The sequence below is a fragment of the Phalacrocorax aristotelis genome, chromosome 1 (assembly GCF_949628215.1).
Source record: "Phalacrocorax aristotelis chromosome 1, bGulAri2.1, whole genome shotgun sequence".
Classification (NCBI taxonomy): domain Eukaryota; kingdom Metazoa; phylum Chordata; class Aves; order Suliformes; family Phalacrocoracidae; genus Phalacrocorax; species Phalacrocorax aristotelis.
This window is the reverse complement of record NC_134276.1, coordinates 12,874,897-12,893,096: the sequence shown is the minus strand read 5'-3', so window position 1 is coordinate 12,893,096 and position 18,200 is coordinate 12,874,897. Positions and strand designations below refer to the sequence as shown.

At 44.6% G+C, this 18,200-nt stretch overlaps 1 protein-coding gene across 6 annotated transcripts in view; it reads left to right on the top strand.

Annotated features, from left to right (window-relative positions):
• The window catches only part of MTMR2 (myotubularin related protein 2), a 65,145-nt gene that overhangs the window by 43,253 nt on the left and 3,692 nt on the right, over positions 1 to 18,200 (top strand). For 4 of the 6 annotated variants that reach the window (XM_075081714.1, XM_075081674.1, XM_075081694.1 and 1 more), the window contains 8 exons: positions 754 to 855; positions 1,549 to 1,632; positions 9,109 to 9,258; positions 10,065 to 10,253; positions 12,583 to 12,768; positions 13,623 to 13,829; positions 15,390 to 15,482; positions 17,096 to 17,230. In XM_075081714.1, coding sequence (XP_074937815.1) covers positions 754 to 855; positions 1,549 to 1,632; positions 9,109 to 9,258; positions 10,065 to 10,253; positions 12,583 to 12,768; positions 13,623 to 13,829; positions 15,390 to 15,482; positions 17,096 to 17,230 — 1,146 coding nt within the window. The remainder of the gene's footprint in view (positions 1 to 753; positions 856 to 1,548; positions 1,633 to 9,108; positions 9,259 to 10,064; positions 10,254 to 12,582; positions 12,769 to 13,622; positions 13,830 to 15,389; positions 15,483 to 17,095; positions 17,231 to 18,200) is intronic. The other 2 variants (XM_075081704.1, XM_075081666.1) reach the window with 1 other exon arrangement.

Sequence of the window (18,200 nt, the reverse complement as noted above, 5' to 3'; positions counted from 1 at the left end):
ATATGCTTGAACTTGATAGCTCATTTCCTGTTGGTGGCTTTTAAACTGTTTACTACAGGTGTTTGAGTTGTAGGCTTGGCTGGAAAATCTTTTATCTTAGAGATGCTTTATTTAGTTTCTGAACTTGATTTTGTAGATGAGTATAGAAAAGAGGTCTTGGGTTACCACTCCATGGAAAGTGTGCTGCTGTGCAAAGTGGAGGAGTTGAAACTTTCTGAAAAACTAGAAAACTATTCTCTAGTGCTCTCAGAGATGGAAGCTTTAAAGGGATATGGCATTAGTTGCTTTGCACCAAACTGGCGGGGCTTGGGCACCCTATGTGCAGTAGCTCTACGGAGGTACTTTGTGAGGCAGTCCCTGCCAGTCTTCTGGCACAGCCCAGCCTCAGAGCCTGGTAAGAGCTAGGAGGTCTGTCTCTCAAAGTCCTGCCGGTCAGGGATAGCTTGGTCCCTGAGCGGAGCTCTCCTCTAGACTTTCAGCAGGTAGAAAGCTTCATGGAGAAGCAAGATGCCACTGATCAGGCATGCCTGTGCACTCCCTCTGCTCTCTGCAGGTGTGGCAGGGTTTGGAGGCTGCAGACGACCACTGAACCAAGCCTGGAGTTGCAGTACAACGATGTTCAAAGTATGGTACTAAATCAGTACTAGAAAGAGCATTGTGATGTGACCCTGTTTTGAATGCTGGCTTTTGGTGTTTCTTTGGATGTTGAAGTGGTTCAGAAATCTGCAATTTGATTTCCCTCTTTTTTCCTAGGATATTCGAAACTTGAGATTTGCTCATAAGCCTGAAGGGAGAACTAGACGATCCATATTTGAGAACCTAATGAAATATGCTTTCCCGGTTTCAAATAATCTGGTAAGTATTTTCTTTTCAGTTGTTACCAAAAGACACAGTGTGGCATTAAGCTTTTTTTGTTTAGTCCCATCTACCTGGATATTCACATGGGGTACATTTTATTGAAGGAAGAGAAATGCTGTTCTTTTAAATATGTCTTAGAATTAATTCTGCAGGAATTTAGATTTTGCAAAAACAGGACAAGTCTACTACTGTGGGGCTGGATTCCTTCATGCATGGAAAATAAGTTATTGATACTCACATCCTCATAAAAGAGGGAAAATATTCAAAGCACAGTGACATTCATCAGAGGTTTAGAGCAAATGGTGACTGTGCGGCTCCCAGTTCTGGACTGCAGTTGGTTCATCTGTTCTGTTGTGTTATGACACTGCAATTTTGCTTCAAATACAGGTTGAAAAGATCTAGTTCTTAATATGTAAAAGCATTCTTGCCCAGGTAGTCTATTCTTCCTCTTTAATAATAAACTCCTTTTGTCCATGAAGTACTAGGTAATAGACAAGCATGGTCAGGGATATAGAGGAAAGTGCGTTTTTGTACTAATTACCCGCTACAGTGAGCATGTTGATCTTTTTCACAAAGCCCTGAAAGAAAAGTTGTGCAGTGGGGGGAAAAAAAGGTCCAGTCATGAGTTGTTATTTGAGATATCAGACATCCTGGAACTGGGCTCTTAATCGTAAATTTTCTTTCTTTCAGCCACTTTTTGCATTTGAATACAAAGAGGTTTTTCCAGAAAATGGATGGAAGGTGTATGACCCCACGTGGGAGTACAGAAGACAGGTGGGTACTGTGCCATGTCCTTCCTCATCCGCTTTACTCTTCAGAAGCGAGGCTCTGTGCAGTAACGTTATTACAGGTTTTATGGAGTGGAGAATGATCCTGCTGACAAATGTCGTGTGGGCTGGGTTAGGACATTGTTCTCCACACTGCAGTGATTGATGACAGCAGTACAGCTTTAGAGATAGTTGCATCCACTGATGGAGATTACACAGGCTGCAGAAAGCTGACTTTAGGCTGTGGTGGAAAAAACTATTGCTCTGGCTTAGTCATCAGCCACTGCTGGCGATGCAGAACGAAGACGCGTTTTGCAGGTGCAGACATCCCATTGTTGAGTTTCACACCTCAGCTCTTGCTTGTATCAGTTTTAATTCTTTCCTGTTTTCTGTAAGATATCTCAGAGAGGAACTTAGAAGGAAAATAAATTACATGTAGAATGCCTTCTTTTTCTTGAGGAATCAGCGTAGGGATCAGCCTAGAGAGTGTTGTGGTTAACCTTAGCTTGGAACAGACAATTGCAGTGTGTCCAGAGTAGACTGGTCAAAGCTGTTAATGATCATGAAGTGGTAGGCTGTCAATTAGGAATACTGCGATAAAAACTTGAGTGGTCCTCCCTGGGGCAAAAGATGTGAGAATTTTGTTTTTTACAATGAAATCACTCTTGTCATAAAATCCTCAAGTTAAGGAGACAGCCCAATTTGGTGACAGTTTTGCCCTGGACACAGTAAACTTTTGTCTCATCCGGATCTGCCAGGATAAAACCAATTTTCCTTTGTAAAATTAGGCAATTTACAGCCCTGTAATTTAAGGATTTATTTGGGTCTTTCCCATAAAGCAAACCAAAACAAGACATCTGCCCTAGCCTAATTGTTCGTCCGATTCCTAACATCCAAAACCTAAGGAAGGGATTCATTTTCCTGGCTTTAGTCTTCTAAAAGCTGGGCATGCCTTCTAAATTGGTTATCTAGGCCTGTCATTAACAGATGGGGAGAGAGAGCTTCACTGTTGGGGGTGATTTGTTCCCTCCTAAAATAGCTGCCTAAGATGGATCGCTGGCTTCTGGGCTGCTAATTGAAAGCAAGATGTATCTTACCTCTGCTGTCTTCACTGCAAAAAAGTGTATGTTTTGCAATGAGATACCACAATCTAAAATCCTAGTAGAAACAAACTCCGGTCATTTGTAATCAATGACACACATAGTATCTAAGGTCGACTTTGACTAATAAGACCAGATAATGCAGTGATTATTGCTTTGTTTAGAATTTGCCTCTTAGTAGTTATTTTAAGGAAAGATCTGTTTATAAAGAAGGATGTGCAGCCCAAGCTCTGCGGCAAAGATGCTTCTTTACAGGACTGAGAACTTTGGAGTAAAGACTAAAGAATTCCTGTGCTATCAAAATAATCTCCATTGAAAAGCACAGCATTCAGTTAGCCAAGCTTCAGTTAAAACAGATGAAGTACAAAAGACATTCTTGCAATACCTGCAAAGAAGGAAGGGTGGCTCTTGAGAATTTCAGGGTAAATAATTCAAATTTCTTAATCCTGGCTTATCTGTTTTTAGAATACAGGCTTTTCTATCCATATTAGTTTTTATATTGTGATTGGCTGTACCTTAAATTTGGCAGGAGCTTGGTTACATATACTTACATATTGGATACATATATTTATATGCATGTGATTTGCAGCTCTCTGTGGCCTTTCTGTAAAGAAAATGGGACTCTAGGCTGTGATGTCTTTGTTTCCGATCTCACGAGGTAGCACTGTTGTGTGCAAAGCATGCCATGATTGAGACATTGCTGCAGCAGGTACTTCTTTCATTATGACCTGCTTTTGTATCATTTTTGAGTGGACAGGAAAAACTTAGCCTGACTGCTAATGTCAAGAAACCGAGCTGATGTCCGTGTGCTGAAGCCCTCAGTCATTTGCTTACATTGGTAACTGCAAAAATGAATGCAAACCAGGAATTTTTGCAGCCACGACCTATCTGAAATTTACCCATGATGGGTCACAGCCATTCCCATTCCAGATCACGCAATCCATCTGTTCTGGTAGCTTATCTCCAAAAGTGACCAATACCAGCTGCTGAAGAAGATGCAGACTGCACTGCAGTAGACATTTATGTTCTGATCTGGCCAGGAAGAGAATTTCATCCCTTTTGTTAGAGTTGATTTAGGTCCTGCAGTGTGAAGCTTTATGTCCTCTCCAAAACTTTTAGGTATTTCAGTCTGTTTATTTAATTTCAGCATTTATAACTATGGATGTTCAATTTATCTGTGTGAATGTCTTAGTCTTTTTTCTTAATCCAACCAGGTTCTGTTAAAGCAATAACAAATACTACAGTAAATCAGGATTATGTCCTGAAATGGCAGCAGGGATTCATTAACAGTGAAACAAAACTGGCATCATCAAATGAGATAATGGGATTACTTGCCTCTGACTGTATGAATTGTGATCAGAAATAGAAAAACAGGACATACGCACTATCTGCAGGACCTTTTGGAATTGGTTTAAAAACTATTAGAGAGGAGCTGGCCTAGGGCATAAGCAGCCCAGCAGTACAGCCAGGCATTAACTTGGTATATCTTAGGCCAGGTTAGTCATTTCCATGTGGGAGCAGGGACAGAGAGAGAGGGGAACAGCGCGAAAGCAGAAGCCAGCTACCAAGCATCCAGAAAAGACTTTCAGATTAGGATCCATGGTAGGATCTATGTCTACACTGGTAGACGTGGCAAGTTTGCATGTGGTATGATTAATTTATTTTATTTTTTTTCAGATTAATATAAGTATGTTGATATGATAGAGATTGTAGTAATTAGGAAAGATATTTGGTAAACCCCTACCTTCTCTGTTAGCATTCTTGGGAAAGAAGGAAATATGTAACTTATTAAAAATCTGTGATTGTGTAAAACTATGGGGAGTAATAAGCAACCTGCAGAGAACAAAAGGAACTCAGAGAGGTTTGGGATTTAGATGGTAAATGGAATCACATGTGGCAAATGAAATTTAAAACTGAAATTGCTCCCTGATTTTTATTACACGGGGGCTGGCAGAGTATAAAACAGAATTGCAAAGTGAATAAGACTCAGTTGAAACCAAAAAGCCTTGAGATCCCTTTGGAGTAACTTAAAGCTTTCATTTTCCTTAACAAGGTGGGGAGCATTTGGAAAATATTACAAGGTGTTGTGAAGCTGGAAATGTGTGATGTTTCCCTACAGAAGTCATGCTCATCTAATTCTGTCCTCTGGGCTGTGTACCAGGGTGCCACAGTATAGGGCTGTGGTTGCTGCTTTCAGAGAAATCATACAGAACTTAATAATTCAGAAGAGGAGCTGACCTGTTTGGAAGGTACAAGAAGTGCCCAGCATTACTATACAACCAAAGTGGGAAAGGTAGAGCATGAGAACAGCATCCTACAGAGGATTGGTAGGTGTAATTTAGGGGAGCAAAATGAGGCTTGAACTTGTTAGATGTCCCATGGTTTAACTGAGGTCCAGCTTATACTAGGTATGCATCTACTGTAAAACGGATCACAGCTCTCTTGTGCCAAGTGGGCACAACCTGGGCTGAGTACTTGGCAGAGGGACCAGCTTGGCTGGGGCAGCTGTACGCTGTGTTGGTGTAAGGATGCGCCTCAACTAATGTGCTCAGTCACTTTGTATCTTGTGGCTCAAACCAAGTTTGAGAGAGGCACTGCTGGTGTACCTCAGGACCCTCCCTGCCTTGCCCACTGTAGCTCAGGATGTACCTGTGTGGCTAAGCTCGGAATCAGTCTACTGGATCCCATAGAGAGATGTGACTGTGTGTAATTCCAGCAAGGAAATTATTTTTTTTCCTGTCAGTGAAAGATCCTCAAGTGCTTAAGCTTAAACGTGTGCTTTGCAAGGTGGTGGTTTCAGTGTCATGCTAGTGTGCATTCAACAGTTTTTCCCTGCAAACAGAGAAACTCCATCTTCTACAATGTGCATAGGTCAAGTGATAACTGGGCACAGGTCACTGAAGTAAGGCACGAATGAATATCTAGAGGGAAAGCAGGTCTGGTTTGTGTGTGGAGATGACACAAAGGCTGCATCTCTGTGGTTAGATGATAGTGTAGTAAGGAGCGTTCCCAAGCACTGGGGTGCCTTCATCACAAGTTCCAGGCAAAGCTTCAGTCCAAGCTGTTACTGTCCCTCTTTTGAGTATGTTTGAGTATCTTTAGCCATGCACAAAGACATTCTGCCAGCAGGGTATGTGCAGGTTGAAAGTATAAAGCAGTTATTTACTGGCTAACACACAAAACAGATAGCAAGGACTTAACGAGCTACTAGGCTGAGCATTAGCACTCATCACCTCAGAGGAGGTATCTGAAGAGACTTTCCTGGCCAGGCAGGCACTAGCGAGAGGAGAAGGATCAGCACCTGCACCTCCCTCAGTTGTGTTGTTGTTGCCATCTGGCACCAGTAATGCCAACACCACTGCACAGATGAACCAGCTGTTGGCCCTCACCCAGTGACGGCCTACTAGACTCGCAGTTTTTCTTTTTGCATTTTTTACCATTTTGTGATGTTGTTTTCCCTTGAAACTTTGAGCTCCCAGCGATCCCCATCTCAACAATTCTCTTCCCCTATCTGCAGTTTTACATTTCTTGCCTCTCTATGGATTTTCACGCAGCTCTTTCACATTGCTTTGCAGTGTCCTTGGCGCTCTGAGCTGCAGTTTGCAGCTTGGCCGTGTCAGAGCTGGGACCTGAAGAGACAGTTGAGCCCTTGTAGAGCAGAGAAGAAGGAGGGCTGCAAGGCCAGCTTGCCTGCTACCAGACCTGGGCACAGTTCAGAGGTTGGCACAAGCCAAGGATGACCAGTTCAGACAAACTGCCGTGTTTTAAGGATAAATGAGTTTAATAGTATGGATGCGAGGCATACTGTGCCAGCTGACCTCAGTGAGAACGGTCACGGGCATGTTTAATTTATGACTATAGATGCGGCCATATTGCCTTCCTCACTTTTCCCTCTGGCAGCAACCAACCACGTGAGTTCCCCTGAAATCAGGGTCTACTAGTGCTGTTAGTTTACCAGGAGAAGACAGACCTTGTGCACCAGTCAGGGCAGCATGCTCTGGTCACTAATGTGGACACCCAGCAGCCACGTTCCATGGCAGCTTCTGGACCATCGCACACGCTGTTAGCAAGGCATGCCTGGGTTCCTCCTGCAGGTGCACAGGCAGGCGGCTCCCAGAGCTGGTCCTGAGCCTGCAGAGGCTTCTTCAGTTACATCTGTAACAGCTTGGGTTGCTTTGATAGCAGGCTTTTGGGTGCTTACAACTTCCCAGGAAGCAGTGAAATGCATCTTATATGAGGAAATACCAATGTGCTTTATATCATGTTTAGCTTTTTCTATTGATTCCAGCTGGGGAAAGTGCAAATCCAAAGGAGCATGAATAAATGCCCAAGCTACACTGCATCATGGCAAACGTCCTGGGAAGATGCAAATTCAGCTCCTCTTCTAGCCTACTTTGCTTATTTCTCCTTGCTTTGAGTCCTTAGAGAAAGTCATGATCTGAATCCAAAGCCCTCTTTGGGTATGTGATTCAAGGTTCCTGTTTCAGGGGAAAGCAGACATTCCTTCTGATTCAAAGGATATTTGAATGCTGATATGCAACATCTTTTCTTTCTTTGAGGGATTGTCATGGGTTTTCCTGGTCTTGGCTATTGCAAAGGAAAGATTTCATTGATATTTGTCAGGATGGCAGCTGAAAGAGCTTTGGAGGTGTCAGTTCTGGATCAAGCAGCATGTGCTGAAGCTGTTCTGCCCAGCACTGTGCAGAGGGTGATTTACAGTGCCAGTGACTGTTCCATCCTCTCAGTGAACACTGGTAGGGTTGCAGGGTAGAACAAAAAGGAGCTTTTCTTCCATGTAACTGCTTGTCAAGTCCTATTTTCCTGGCCAAGAGTGTGCTGACAGCATAATTTTAATTCAGATTTGGGGGAGGTGAAATCTCCAAGCGTGGCTGGTGGATCCATTGCAGTGCAGTCGCATACTTAACAGGACAGGACTGAGAACGATTTAGTCATTTGCCATTAGTTCGCTTCCAGATAGTAACCAGTTTGATAACAGCTGATGGACAGCTAAGAGCAAGAGTTTTGCTATTCCCTGGTTGACAGCAGAGCTGGTGGACCCAGGAGCTCTTATCCGTGCTGTGTACAGCAGGTAGGCCTCTGAGCATGTTTTACCCACAAGTAAGCTTGGACTGTGTACACACTGTCTGAAGCCTGTTTCTGCCACTTCGTCTTCAGGCAGTGCCAAAAATAGCTTTTCTCTGGGGTTTTGGGGTACTCATGATCCTGGCAGCTTTGCTGATTCCTTGTAGTAACATTTTCTTCCCAGGGAGGGCCCCAGGATCAGGGGTGGTTCACAAGCAGGGTGTGACCAGCATTAGACAGAAGGTCCATCCTCTCCTCATGTTTCTAACCATGACCTGATTTGACAGCACAACTCACCGATCTGACAGGGAACTGGCTGCAGTCTGTATGGGTCAACCATGATTACCGCAGCTCGTCTGACTTGTGTTAGATTTGTCATTTATTTCCTGTGGGAGCCACAACAGTGGTAATCAGTGTCCCACCACCCTTCTTAGAATGAAGTACTGTTTATTAGAACAAAAGTAGGTATTGTTTTAAGAGCTGATGTTTCTCTAAATCAGACCCTCTGCTTAACAGTTTGGCCATGTTCACTGTAGTAGATCTGTCTTCCCCACAGAGATGCTTTGCGTCGATGCTCATCCCTGCTGCAGCATTCATCTGTTTAAATTTCTCCTTGCAGTCATGCAGTAGCAACAACACCATTTTGACCTGTTACTCCCAGCATCAGCCAAACTAAGTCTGCAGATTGTCAGGATCTGTCCCCATTGTGCTTTGAGTGTTACCTGGAGGTTATCATCAGGGAAGCTGTCAAGTTGCTTCCCCATCAGGGCATGCTGAGCTCAGTGATGTGTGTGCAATTCCCTGCTCTCCCAACCCAAGTCAGAGTAGTACAACCAGAGAGCTTAGTCTGAGAGGAACATGGGAGTTGCACATCACTGTCCAGATCACAGTGGAGTAGTAACTCCATTTTCTATCCCAGTTCCCACCCCACCATGTTTGAGCTAAGTGCTGAGAGAGGAGTGAGGACTGTCAGTCTCCCATTCTGTCCCGCTCCAGGCTCTCCTTTAAGCACCATGATGAGACCAGGAGGTGGGTTAAAGATGGTCTCAGGGAGATCACCTGTGTTGCCACAGTTCCTTTGCCATAGATGAGCCTGCAGTCTCCTAGTTTTCCTGTTCTTCAGTGATCTGCCTCTCTGGGAAGAGGCGTGAAATGCAAGTTACCAACATAATACAGTCCCAGGCTCCAGCCCTTAATGTTGTTCATTAACAAAAGCTGCCTTGAATTTCAGGTCTGGGGATTTGACTGTGCTGAGGTCTCAGAGCAACTAATTTGCTAACCTGCTGTTGTTTCCTCTCTAGGGAATTCCCAATGAAAGCTGGAGGTTGACCAAGATTAATGAGCGCTATGAGCTGTGTGATACATACCCTGCCATTCTAGCTGTGCCCGTAAACATTCCTGATGAAGAATTAAAGAGAGTAGCATCTTTCAGATCAAGAGGACGTATACCAGTGAGTGTGACAAAGGAAGCCACTTTGATGTGGTGTTGTTACATACCTTTGGGCCATAAATAATACCAAGATCAAGCTGAGTGGATTCCAGGGAGCAAATAAATGGTCAATGGATAATAAAAGTGACAGCATGTTTGAGGGGTTAGAAAGTAACATTATCTGCTGGAACTACTGTTGGGAAAGCGAGTAGACTAAACCAAAATGAGAAGATAACTTAGCACAACCCAGACTGAATCTCAGTTCCATTCCTGGGAAATGCAAAGCAGTCCTATCTGGTTGTTTACAATTGTCTGGCCTACTCCGACTTTCAGACTAGAGGAATACTTAGTGATACTCTTGATGAAAATGCTGATTAAATGTAATGAAGACAAACATAATTATGATGATTATTTCAGCAGCAACTGAAAATGTACTTTTTTACTTCTCAAGATTATAGAAAGTTAAATCTGTTCCTAAAGTGCTTTTTTACATTGTGTAATGTAGAGTAAGACATAGCCCAATGACTGCAGAGCAAGAAAGTGTTTTTGTGACTCATACAAACAGAGAGAAAATAGTCTGCATCATATTTAAAAGTCAGACTTAAACCTATTCAGTCACCTCTTGTTTGTTCAAACTCTGGGAATGGCACCAGAATGAATGAGTAAGGACAGAAGAGTTCTTTCTTTGAATCGTGATTTAATAGAATCCAGCCTTCTGGAACCAGCTAATAAATGGCAGGATCCCAGAGCAAGCCATTACAGGAAAAACACTTCAGTGGTTTAATGAATCCCATTTTTCCTTCATTTCTTTCTCTTTTTTTTCCAAAGGTGTTGTCATGGATTCACCCAGAAAGTCAAGCAACAATCACTCGCTGTAGCCAGCCAATGGTGGGAATGAGTGGCAAGCGAAGCAAGGAAGATGAAAAGTACCTTCAAGCCATCATGGATTCTAATGCTCAGTCCCATAAAATCTTCATATTTGATGCAAGGCCTAGTGTGAATGCTGTAGCCAATAAGGTCAGGTGCTTTTTCCTCTGTCTAAAGCTGGAAATGTAATAACTTAGAGCACGTTTCCTTCCACCATTTCAAATTATTCCTGAGGATCCCAAAGGGTTTTCCACTGTGAAGGGAATCATATGCAATGATCTGATTCTCTAGACAGACTTTTACACCTGCGCTGATATCTGTAAGATATCAGTGTGACTACAAAGGTCCATTTGGATTAATCTACAATGGAAAATGAGATTGGAAGTGGGGGGGGGGAATCAAAGTAATACTGAGGTCAACGTCTAGCATCCTGGATCTTGTGCATCTCCATTTTTCACTTCGCATGGCTGAAAGACTGCTTCCTCTAACACCATCAGAACTCTGTCCATGTTAACCCTCATGGGAGCAGAGGATACTCAGCACTGCTGAAAATCAGGCATTATGATCTTTAATTTCAAAATATAATCTGGGGATCTTTAATGTCTAGGAACGTTCTTCCTGCTGTTACAGAATCCTAGAATGGTTTGGGTTGGAAAGGACCTTTAGAGGTCATCTAGTCCAACCCCCCTGCTGTGGGTGGGGACATCTTTAACTAGACCAGGCTGCCCAGAGCCCTGTCCAACCTGACCTTGAATGTTTGTAGGGATGGGGAATCTACCGCTTCTCTGGGCAACCTGTGCCAGTGTTTCACCGCCCTCATCATTAAAAAAAAAGTCTTCCTTATATATAGTTTAAATCTACCTTCTTTTAGTTTAAAACCATTAACCCTTGTATTGCAACAGGCCCTGCTATAAAAGTCTTTCTTACAAGCCCCCTTTAAGTACTGAAAGGCCTCAGTAAGGTCTCCCTGGAACCTTCTCTTCACTGGACTGAACATCCCCAACTCTCTCAGCCTGTCCTTGCAGGAGAGGTGCTCCAGCCCTTGGATCATTTTTGTGGCCTCCTCTGGACCTGCTCCAACAGCTCCACATCCTTCTTGTGCTGAGGGCTCCAGAGCTGGATGCAGCACTGCAAGTGTGGTCTCACCAGAGTGGAGTAGAGGGGCAGAATCACCTCCCTCGACCTGCTGGCCATGCTTTTGATGCAGCCCAGGATACGGTTGGCCTTCTGGGCTGCAAGCACAGACTGTTCGCTCATGTCCAGCTTTTTGTTCACCAGTGCCCAAGTCCTTCTCTGCGGGGCTGCTCTCAATCCCGTCATCCCCCAGCCTGTATTGATACTGGGGGTTTCCCCGACCCATGTGCAGGACCCTGCACTTGGCCTTGTTGAACGTCATGAGGTTCTCACAGGCCCACCTCTCCAGCTTGTCTGGGTCTCTCTGGATGACCTCCCGCCCGTCTGGCTTGTCAACTGCACCACTCAGGTTGGTGTCACCTGCAAACTTGCTGAGGGTGCACTAGATCCCACTATGTCATTGATGAAGATATACAGTACTGGTCCTAGTACGGGCCCCTGACAGACACCACTTGTCACTGGTCTCCATCTGGACATTGAGCCGTTGACTGCTACCCTCTGGATGCGACCATCCATCCAATTCCTCATCCACCAAACACTCCACCCATCAAATCCATCTCTCTCCAGTTTAAGGAGAAGGGTGCTGTGGGGGACCTTGTCAAAGGCCTTACAGATTTCCAGATAGAGGGCATTGTAGCCCTTCCCTTGTCCACTGATGCAGTCACTCCATTCCAGAAGGCCACTAGGCTGGTCAGGCAGGGCTTGCCCTTGGTGAAGCCATGCTGGCTGTCTTGGATCACCTCCCTGTCCTCCATGTGCCTTAGCATAGCTTCTAGGAGATTCTGTTCCATGATCTTCCTGGGAACAGAGGTGAGGCTGACAGGATGGTAGTTCCCAGAATCCTCCTTTCTACCCTTTTTAAAATTATGCCTCATGCCATCACTCTTAGGCCCTGTTTTAACGGTAGAACTACCATTTTTTGTTGTACTAAAGCTGTTTTTTTTCTTTAAATCTGCCTTTGCCACTACTTAGAGAAGGCAATTAGTGTGTGGGATATATCCCTTTATAATAGTATGGTAAATTTGTAAATGACAGAATAGTGAATCTAATGAGTTAGCAGCTTGAATGGGGATAAATGATAATTACAGAGAAAGAGAAGTCTTGTAATGTGATATTCTTTGGTAAAAATTATAGCATTCATTACCTATTGCAGAAAAGAGACACAAAGTGTGTGCGTGTACAGGTTTGCTCCCAACTGTAAGATAAATCCAATGTTTTCTACCTGCTTTAGATAGCACAATCACTGCGGTATTTTGTCAGCTGATATTTGCTTAGGACAAAAGATGGGGATGAAGTATAAAATCTGTTTTTGCTTAATGATTTGTATGTGGATTTTGTTCTTCAGGCTAAAGGAGGGGGCTATGAGAGCGAGGATGCCTATCAGAATGCAGAATTAGTGTTCCTGGATATTCACAATATTCATGTTATGAGAGAATCACTGAGAAAACTGAAAGAAATAGTGTATCCCAATATCGAGGAGACTCACTGGCTGTCTAATTTAGAGTCAACTCACTGGCTAGAGCACATCAAGGTATGCATGTCTGCGTCCACTGGATGTGGCTGAGTAACCACAAGTGCATAGCAGTCTGTTCACTGCAAGGTGTATCCAGAGCTAACTCCGGTGCCAGATTTTCAATTAATGAGAAATTGAAACACTTAAAATTTGTTTTCCATTTATAAACAACTAGACCCACAGTTTCATGGAATGGGGAGTTTTGAGGAGATGGGAAGAGGGACAAGAGAGGGGCCGAAATACTGGAAGATGGAGTTTTGGAAGTGAAGTGTGGGCCCAGGTACCCTGTAACTGTTCCAGAGTTTCCAAGCTCTTGACTCAGGGATCCTTGACGTCCTGGCGTTACTGCCTGGTCCAGACAGGGAGTTGGGACTTCATGCCCTGTCAGGCTTTCAGGAATCCCAGTGGAGTCAGAATGAGTGGGGCAAAATGCTTCAGCTTCTACAGATGTTGGTTGTCAAATTAAGCTCTTTCTCGCCTAGAAACGGCCAGCTTACATTGTCGACCTGCTAATGCAGACAGGCAAATCTGCTTCTGGGGTGGTTGCAAGGCGATGGCCATTTCGTGTTCATGTTCAGACACAGAATGCTCTTGCATTTTAAATCCTGACCTGTCCAAGACCTGAGCTTAATGCAAGGGCTCTTCTAGAGCTGCACCTACGCTGTAGTTTAGATGTGTTGTCATCTTGCAGGAACAAAAAATGCGTTCACCAATTTGCTGTTCTAGTTATGAAGTAGTTGGAACTGATGTGCCACTCTCCTTGAGGCAGACAGAGCCCTTGGTTTGTCCTGTGTTGTCAGTAGCCATTTTTCATTTATAGTTTCTGTGCCAAAGACGTTTTATAACTTTTTTTTTTTTTCCCCTTGTCCTAGCTCATTCTTGCTGGAGCGCTTCGGATTGCTGACAAGGTGGAGTCAGGGAAGACATCTGTGGTTGTACACTGCAGTGATGGCTGGGACCGGACAGCCCAGCTCACCTCTCTTTCTCTGCTCATGTTAGATGGCTACTACCGAACTATCAGGGGCTTCGAAGTGCTAGTGGAGAAGGAGTGGCTGAGCTTCGGCCACAGATTTCAGCTGGTGAGTCACTAGCCCTTGGAAGGCACTGAACAGAAAGTTATTGTCCACCTTGAAGGATTTCAAAGGAGTTTAGCCTTTCCTGTGAGAAGTCTCCCAGCTGAAATCGCAAAAGAAAGGTGAATGCTACTGCTATTGTTTTCTGCCTATAATTCCAGTCATCTCTTAACCTCCTTGGAGAAAGCGTTGGTTAGATAGGAGGAACCAGGTGGTATTAAATCTCTCGGGTGCCTGACTGGTATGTCATATTCCCATGCTCAGGCTTAAACTAGCAGTGTGCTTTGGATTCAGGATAGGCATTTCTGCTGGGAATTAGCAGAGACCACAGGGGTATTTTTTGTCTTTCTTACCAGCTCAGTCTATTTTCTGAGACTGCTTGGACACCATCATCTAACAAATGCCTTGGTGCTGAACAGATGGAGGAATTTGGTTATGGCCTTGATCTCACATTTTCTTCAGGCACATCTTCTTTTTGGGGAGGCTTTTAATTGCTTAGGTAAAAGATCAGTTTGAGACTGGACCAAGAGACAGCTTGTGGACCTGTGACACAGCAGTTTGTTACAGTTTGCACTGATGGGAATCAAGAGAGCCTTTCAGTAATATCCTTTCTGTCTCTGTTCCTATTGTGTTTTGCTTGTTTGCTTGTTGGTCTCTTGTGGTCACTGAATTTTGACACCGGCCACAACAAGGTCTGTTCACAGCACGTGTGATGGTGGGTCATGTACTCAAATGCTCTGACAAAAGTGGGGAAACTGAGGCACTAAGCAACTGAGGTTCTGCTGCAGCAAAACTGTTACCTGGTGTTCAGACTATGAGTGTTTTAGCTTCCCTGTCTATACAAAGAAGATAATGATATTGATTTCCTTTGTTGAGGGGAGAACAGTATTACAGAAGAGGAAGTGATGTCTGTTATGTGCATGTTCTTATGCTGTCTTTGTACGGCACTTAGGGCTCCTGGGTAATGTGTAACCGGTAATGTACTATACTAGTTATATGGAATCAGGCCTTGTATGTCTTATCCAAGGCCACACAGCACGGTCAGGGTTGGAGGCCTACTTCTGGGGGTGCTTTCATCACTGCCCCTCTTGAGGTGGCAGGAGATGGGCTGGATCAGTGTTTGTACAGGACTTGGAAGCTGCGAGGTGTTGTGTGACGGTTATTGCCACATGCCGTGCCTGTAGGTAGTGTTTAGATCTAGCACACCGTACTGCTGAAGTAGCCAGGACGACAGCTGGAACTGAAGCAAAAAACATTCTCATTTTTTTTCCTTCTGAACTTTAGCTATTAACTGAAATCAGTGCCAGCATAGCATCTGGAGCCTCTACTCAAACAACTCTTGTTTTAATTTAGCATTAAAATATCCCTGTAAAGAAATTTCACTTCAAAGACGAAGGGAGTAGCTGTGCTTTACTCCTTTTCCCACTGATATGGACAAAGCAAAATCAGGACTCATTTGAAGCTTCTTAAAGCAGTTGGTAAAGGCTTGGGTGACTGAGAGAAGACCCCAGCAGTTTCCCCATGGAGCCCCATGTGACTCATCTTATACGTCCTGCTCTATTTCAGAGAGTTGGCCATGGAGATAAGAATCACGCAGACGCAGACCGCTCTCCTGTCTTCCTCCAGTTCATCGACTGTGTCTGGCAAATGACAAGACAGGTAAATAGTTGGGTGGCACACGTGTCCACAAAGCCACTGTACCAAGACGTGGTGCAGTGTCTGGCCACAGGAGTAATTGCCAAGCTGACCTGCACAGGCTGTCCTTCCTGGGCTTCTTTTCTTTTCTTGACTCTGGCAACAGGTTTCTTGGGAGTCTGTATAGCAAAGAGCCTTTATGCACAAGTGCACAGGAAGGCCACGACGCTGGCTTGCATCAGATCAGATAGTCAGTGGGTGCTGCTTACAAATGTGCTGCTATAATAAATGTGAGCTTGTGAGAAGCAGCTTGCCTCACCCTGAGGTAGGGGACAGCTGCCTCACGTTTATCATGGGCAGGAGCAGACACCCCGGCCATCCTCACTGGCCCGCTGTGCCTTCAGAAGCATAAGTGACCTGAGGTGCTAACGTAAGGCTCTAGCGTGATGGGTGCATGCAGATCCCTGTTGGCTCTGCTCAAGCTGATACAATAACCAAACCTGCAGGGAAGACTTGCATTTGCTCCATTTTAACTTCTGAAGGCAAACATACTGCTCCTGATTCATACTTGAGGTACAGTCAGGAGCTGAGATCCTTGCTTCAGACCAAGCATGGCAGAGGCACAGTTCAGGAGAGACACACTGTGGCTGAGAGACCTTTTCCCCCAGGTATGTAGGACCTGAAATATTTTTTCATGTCTGCTGCGACCTTTGTGCTGCATTTTAAGCAAATGTCAGCCATGGTCAGGCAGTTCTTTGAAAAAATTAGGCTCATCATGGACAAAAACAGGTGAAATGGGAAAGGATGCCACTGCATAGGAAGCTGTACCATATCCAAGCAGAGAAAGAGGGAGGCATTACCATCATCAAAAGTCACTTGCATCGTGCTGTCCTTGCATTGCCCCTAGAAGCAGGCATCCTGACCTGCTGGTGAGGTCCAGGTGTTGCAACCAGAGCAGCCTGGGAAGGGAAGGGTGGTTAGTGAGGGAGGAAGGCCTCCTGCTCTCCTCTCCATTGCTCCAGCATGTCTTTGCAGTTCACTGCATGTATTGTTACTGACCCTTTGTGGAACTTCAGTTCTCCCTGTCTTGGGTCTGATTGTTTCTGCATGGAACACCAACAGCAAACACAGCCCCTGCCCAGACCCCTGTTCCTCCCGCTGACCTGTGTTGCACGATGCCTCCCTGCTGTTCGCTCTGGGAACTGCTCTGTTGCACACACAGGTTATTTCCATTTGGCCCTGGGAGATTTCCATTTCTTTTTATGCATTATTTCATATATGCTTCAGCCTTTTATTCACAGTCTCATTTCGTAGTCTGTCATTAGGGGCAGGCACAGCAGAGCAAGCTTCAACTTGAAGCGGCACTGAGTGTGTCTAAACACAGCAGTCAAACCCTTCAGACCTCTGGCTTTTGCTCAAAATTCCTCTCTGCACATGTAAAGCAGGTTTCTAAGAGAGAAGCTATTGCTCCTGGAAGGAGCAAATATGATCCTGAATATTCTGCCAGGCAAAGAAGAGAGACAAATCCTGGTTTAGAAATAAGGAAGAGCGGCCAAACTCCTTACCAGCACCACAAAGTGGGAGAAAGTTTATTTGTGATTCCTGTTCTAAAACCTAATTTTCTGGTCTGTCTGAAGTTCCCTACAGCATTTGAGTTCAATGAGTACTTCCTGATAACCATCCTGGATCACCTGTATAGCTGTTTGTTTGGGACCTTCCTGTGCAGCAGTGAGCAGCAGAGAGTGAAGGAGGTAAAACAGCTTCTCTCCAAGGTGAAGGCATGGTACGGTGGTTGCTTTAGGTGGCCAGACAGCGCTAAAGGAGTTGTTTTACCACTCAAAGATAGCAGTAGATGCAGGTCTGGGTAATGCCAAGCCCTTCTCTTAACAGCTGGGTCACGGGGTATTTTCCTTTTTGTGCAAACTGCTGTCTGTTGGTGACTTGCATGTCAGAGCAATACCATTTCCCTCTGGACAGTCCCACGGCTGTCAGCATGGCTTTCAGCTGCTCACTGGTGGCTGAGCAGCTCCTGGTGTCTCCTGAGTAGTTGGAAATGCAATTTTTCTTTGAACTCCAGTTTAATTTAACCTCCTCTGTGGAAACTGGCACCGTTTTGCCCTCCCTTTTCCTTGCAATGGTCTCATGAGGTTGATGTTAACTACCAAGTCTGTATTGCCATTCTGCACACTACAGCAAGTAACCGGTCTCAATATGCATTCTTGCTGCGCTTGCATTTTTCTGGGAGAGGACAGAGCTGCTAGGATGAGGAAGGACATGCCTCTAGGTCCTGCCACCAGCCAGCTCTGCCCTGCAGCCCAGCCAAGGTTTGTTTGCTAGGGGAGGAGCGTAAAGATGTGTACACTCAGACCATTCACACCCTATCCTATTCACACCCAGTCTGGGACCAGAAGGAAAAGCAGTGACGCTCATTCCGTCCCACCTACCAAAAGATGAAGCGCTTTGGCACCAAAAGGTTGCAGCCTAACATCAGAGACGTATGTTGAGGACAGTGCTGTCTGAGCCTGATGTGATTATATTTAACAGCACATCAGTTAACAAATAAAAATAGTAATAAAAAAGTAAATTTCTGTAATGCAGAAGTGATAGCATTGTACTGTAGTGAAATCAATGACCCTGTTTCTCCAGACTCCACAGTGATCGAATAATTTTAATTTCCAGAGAAGAAAACCTGTGTGCTGTTTGTATGTGGGTTTGGGGGTTGGTTTTTTTGTGGGTTTTGGT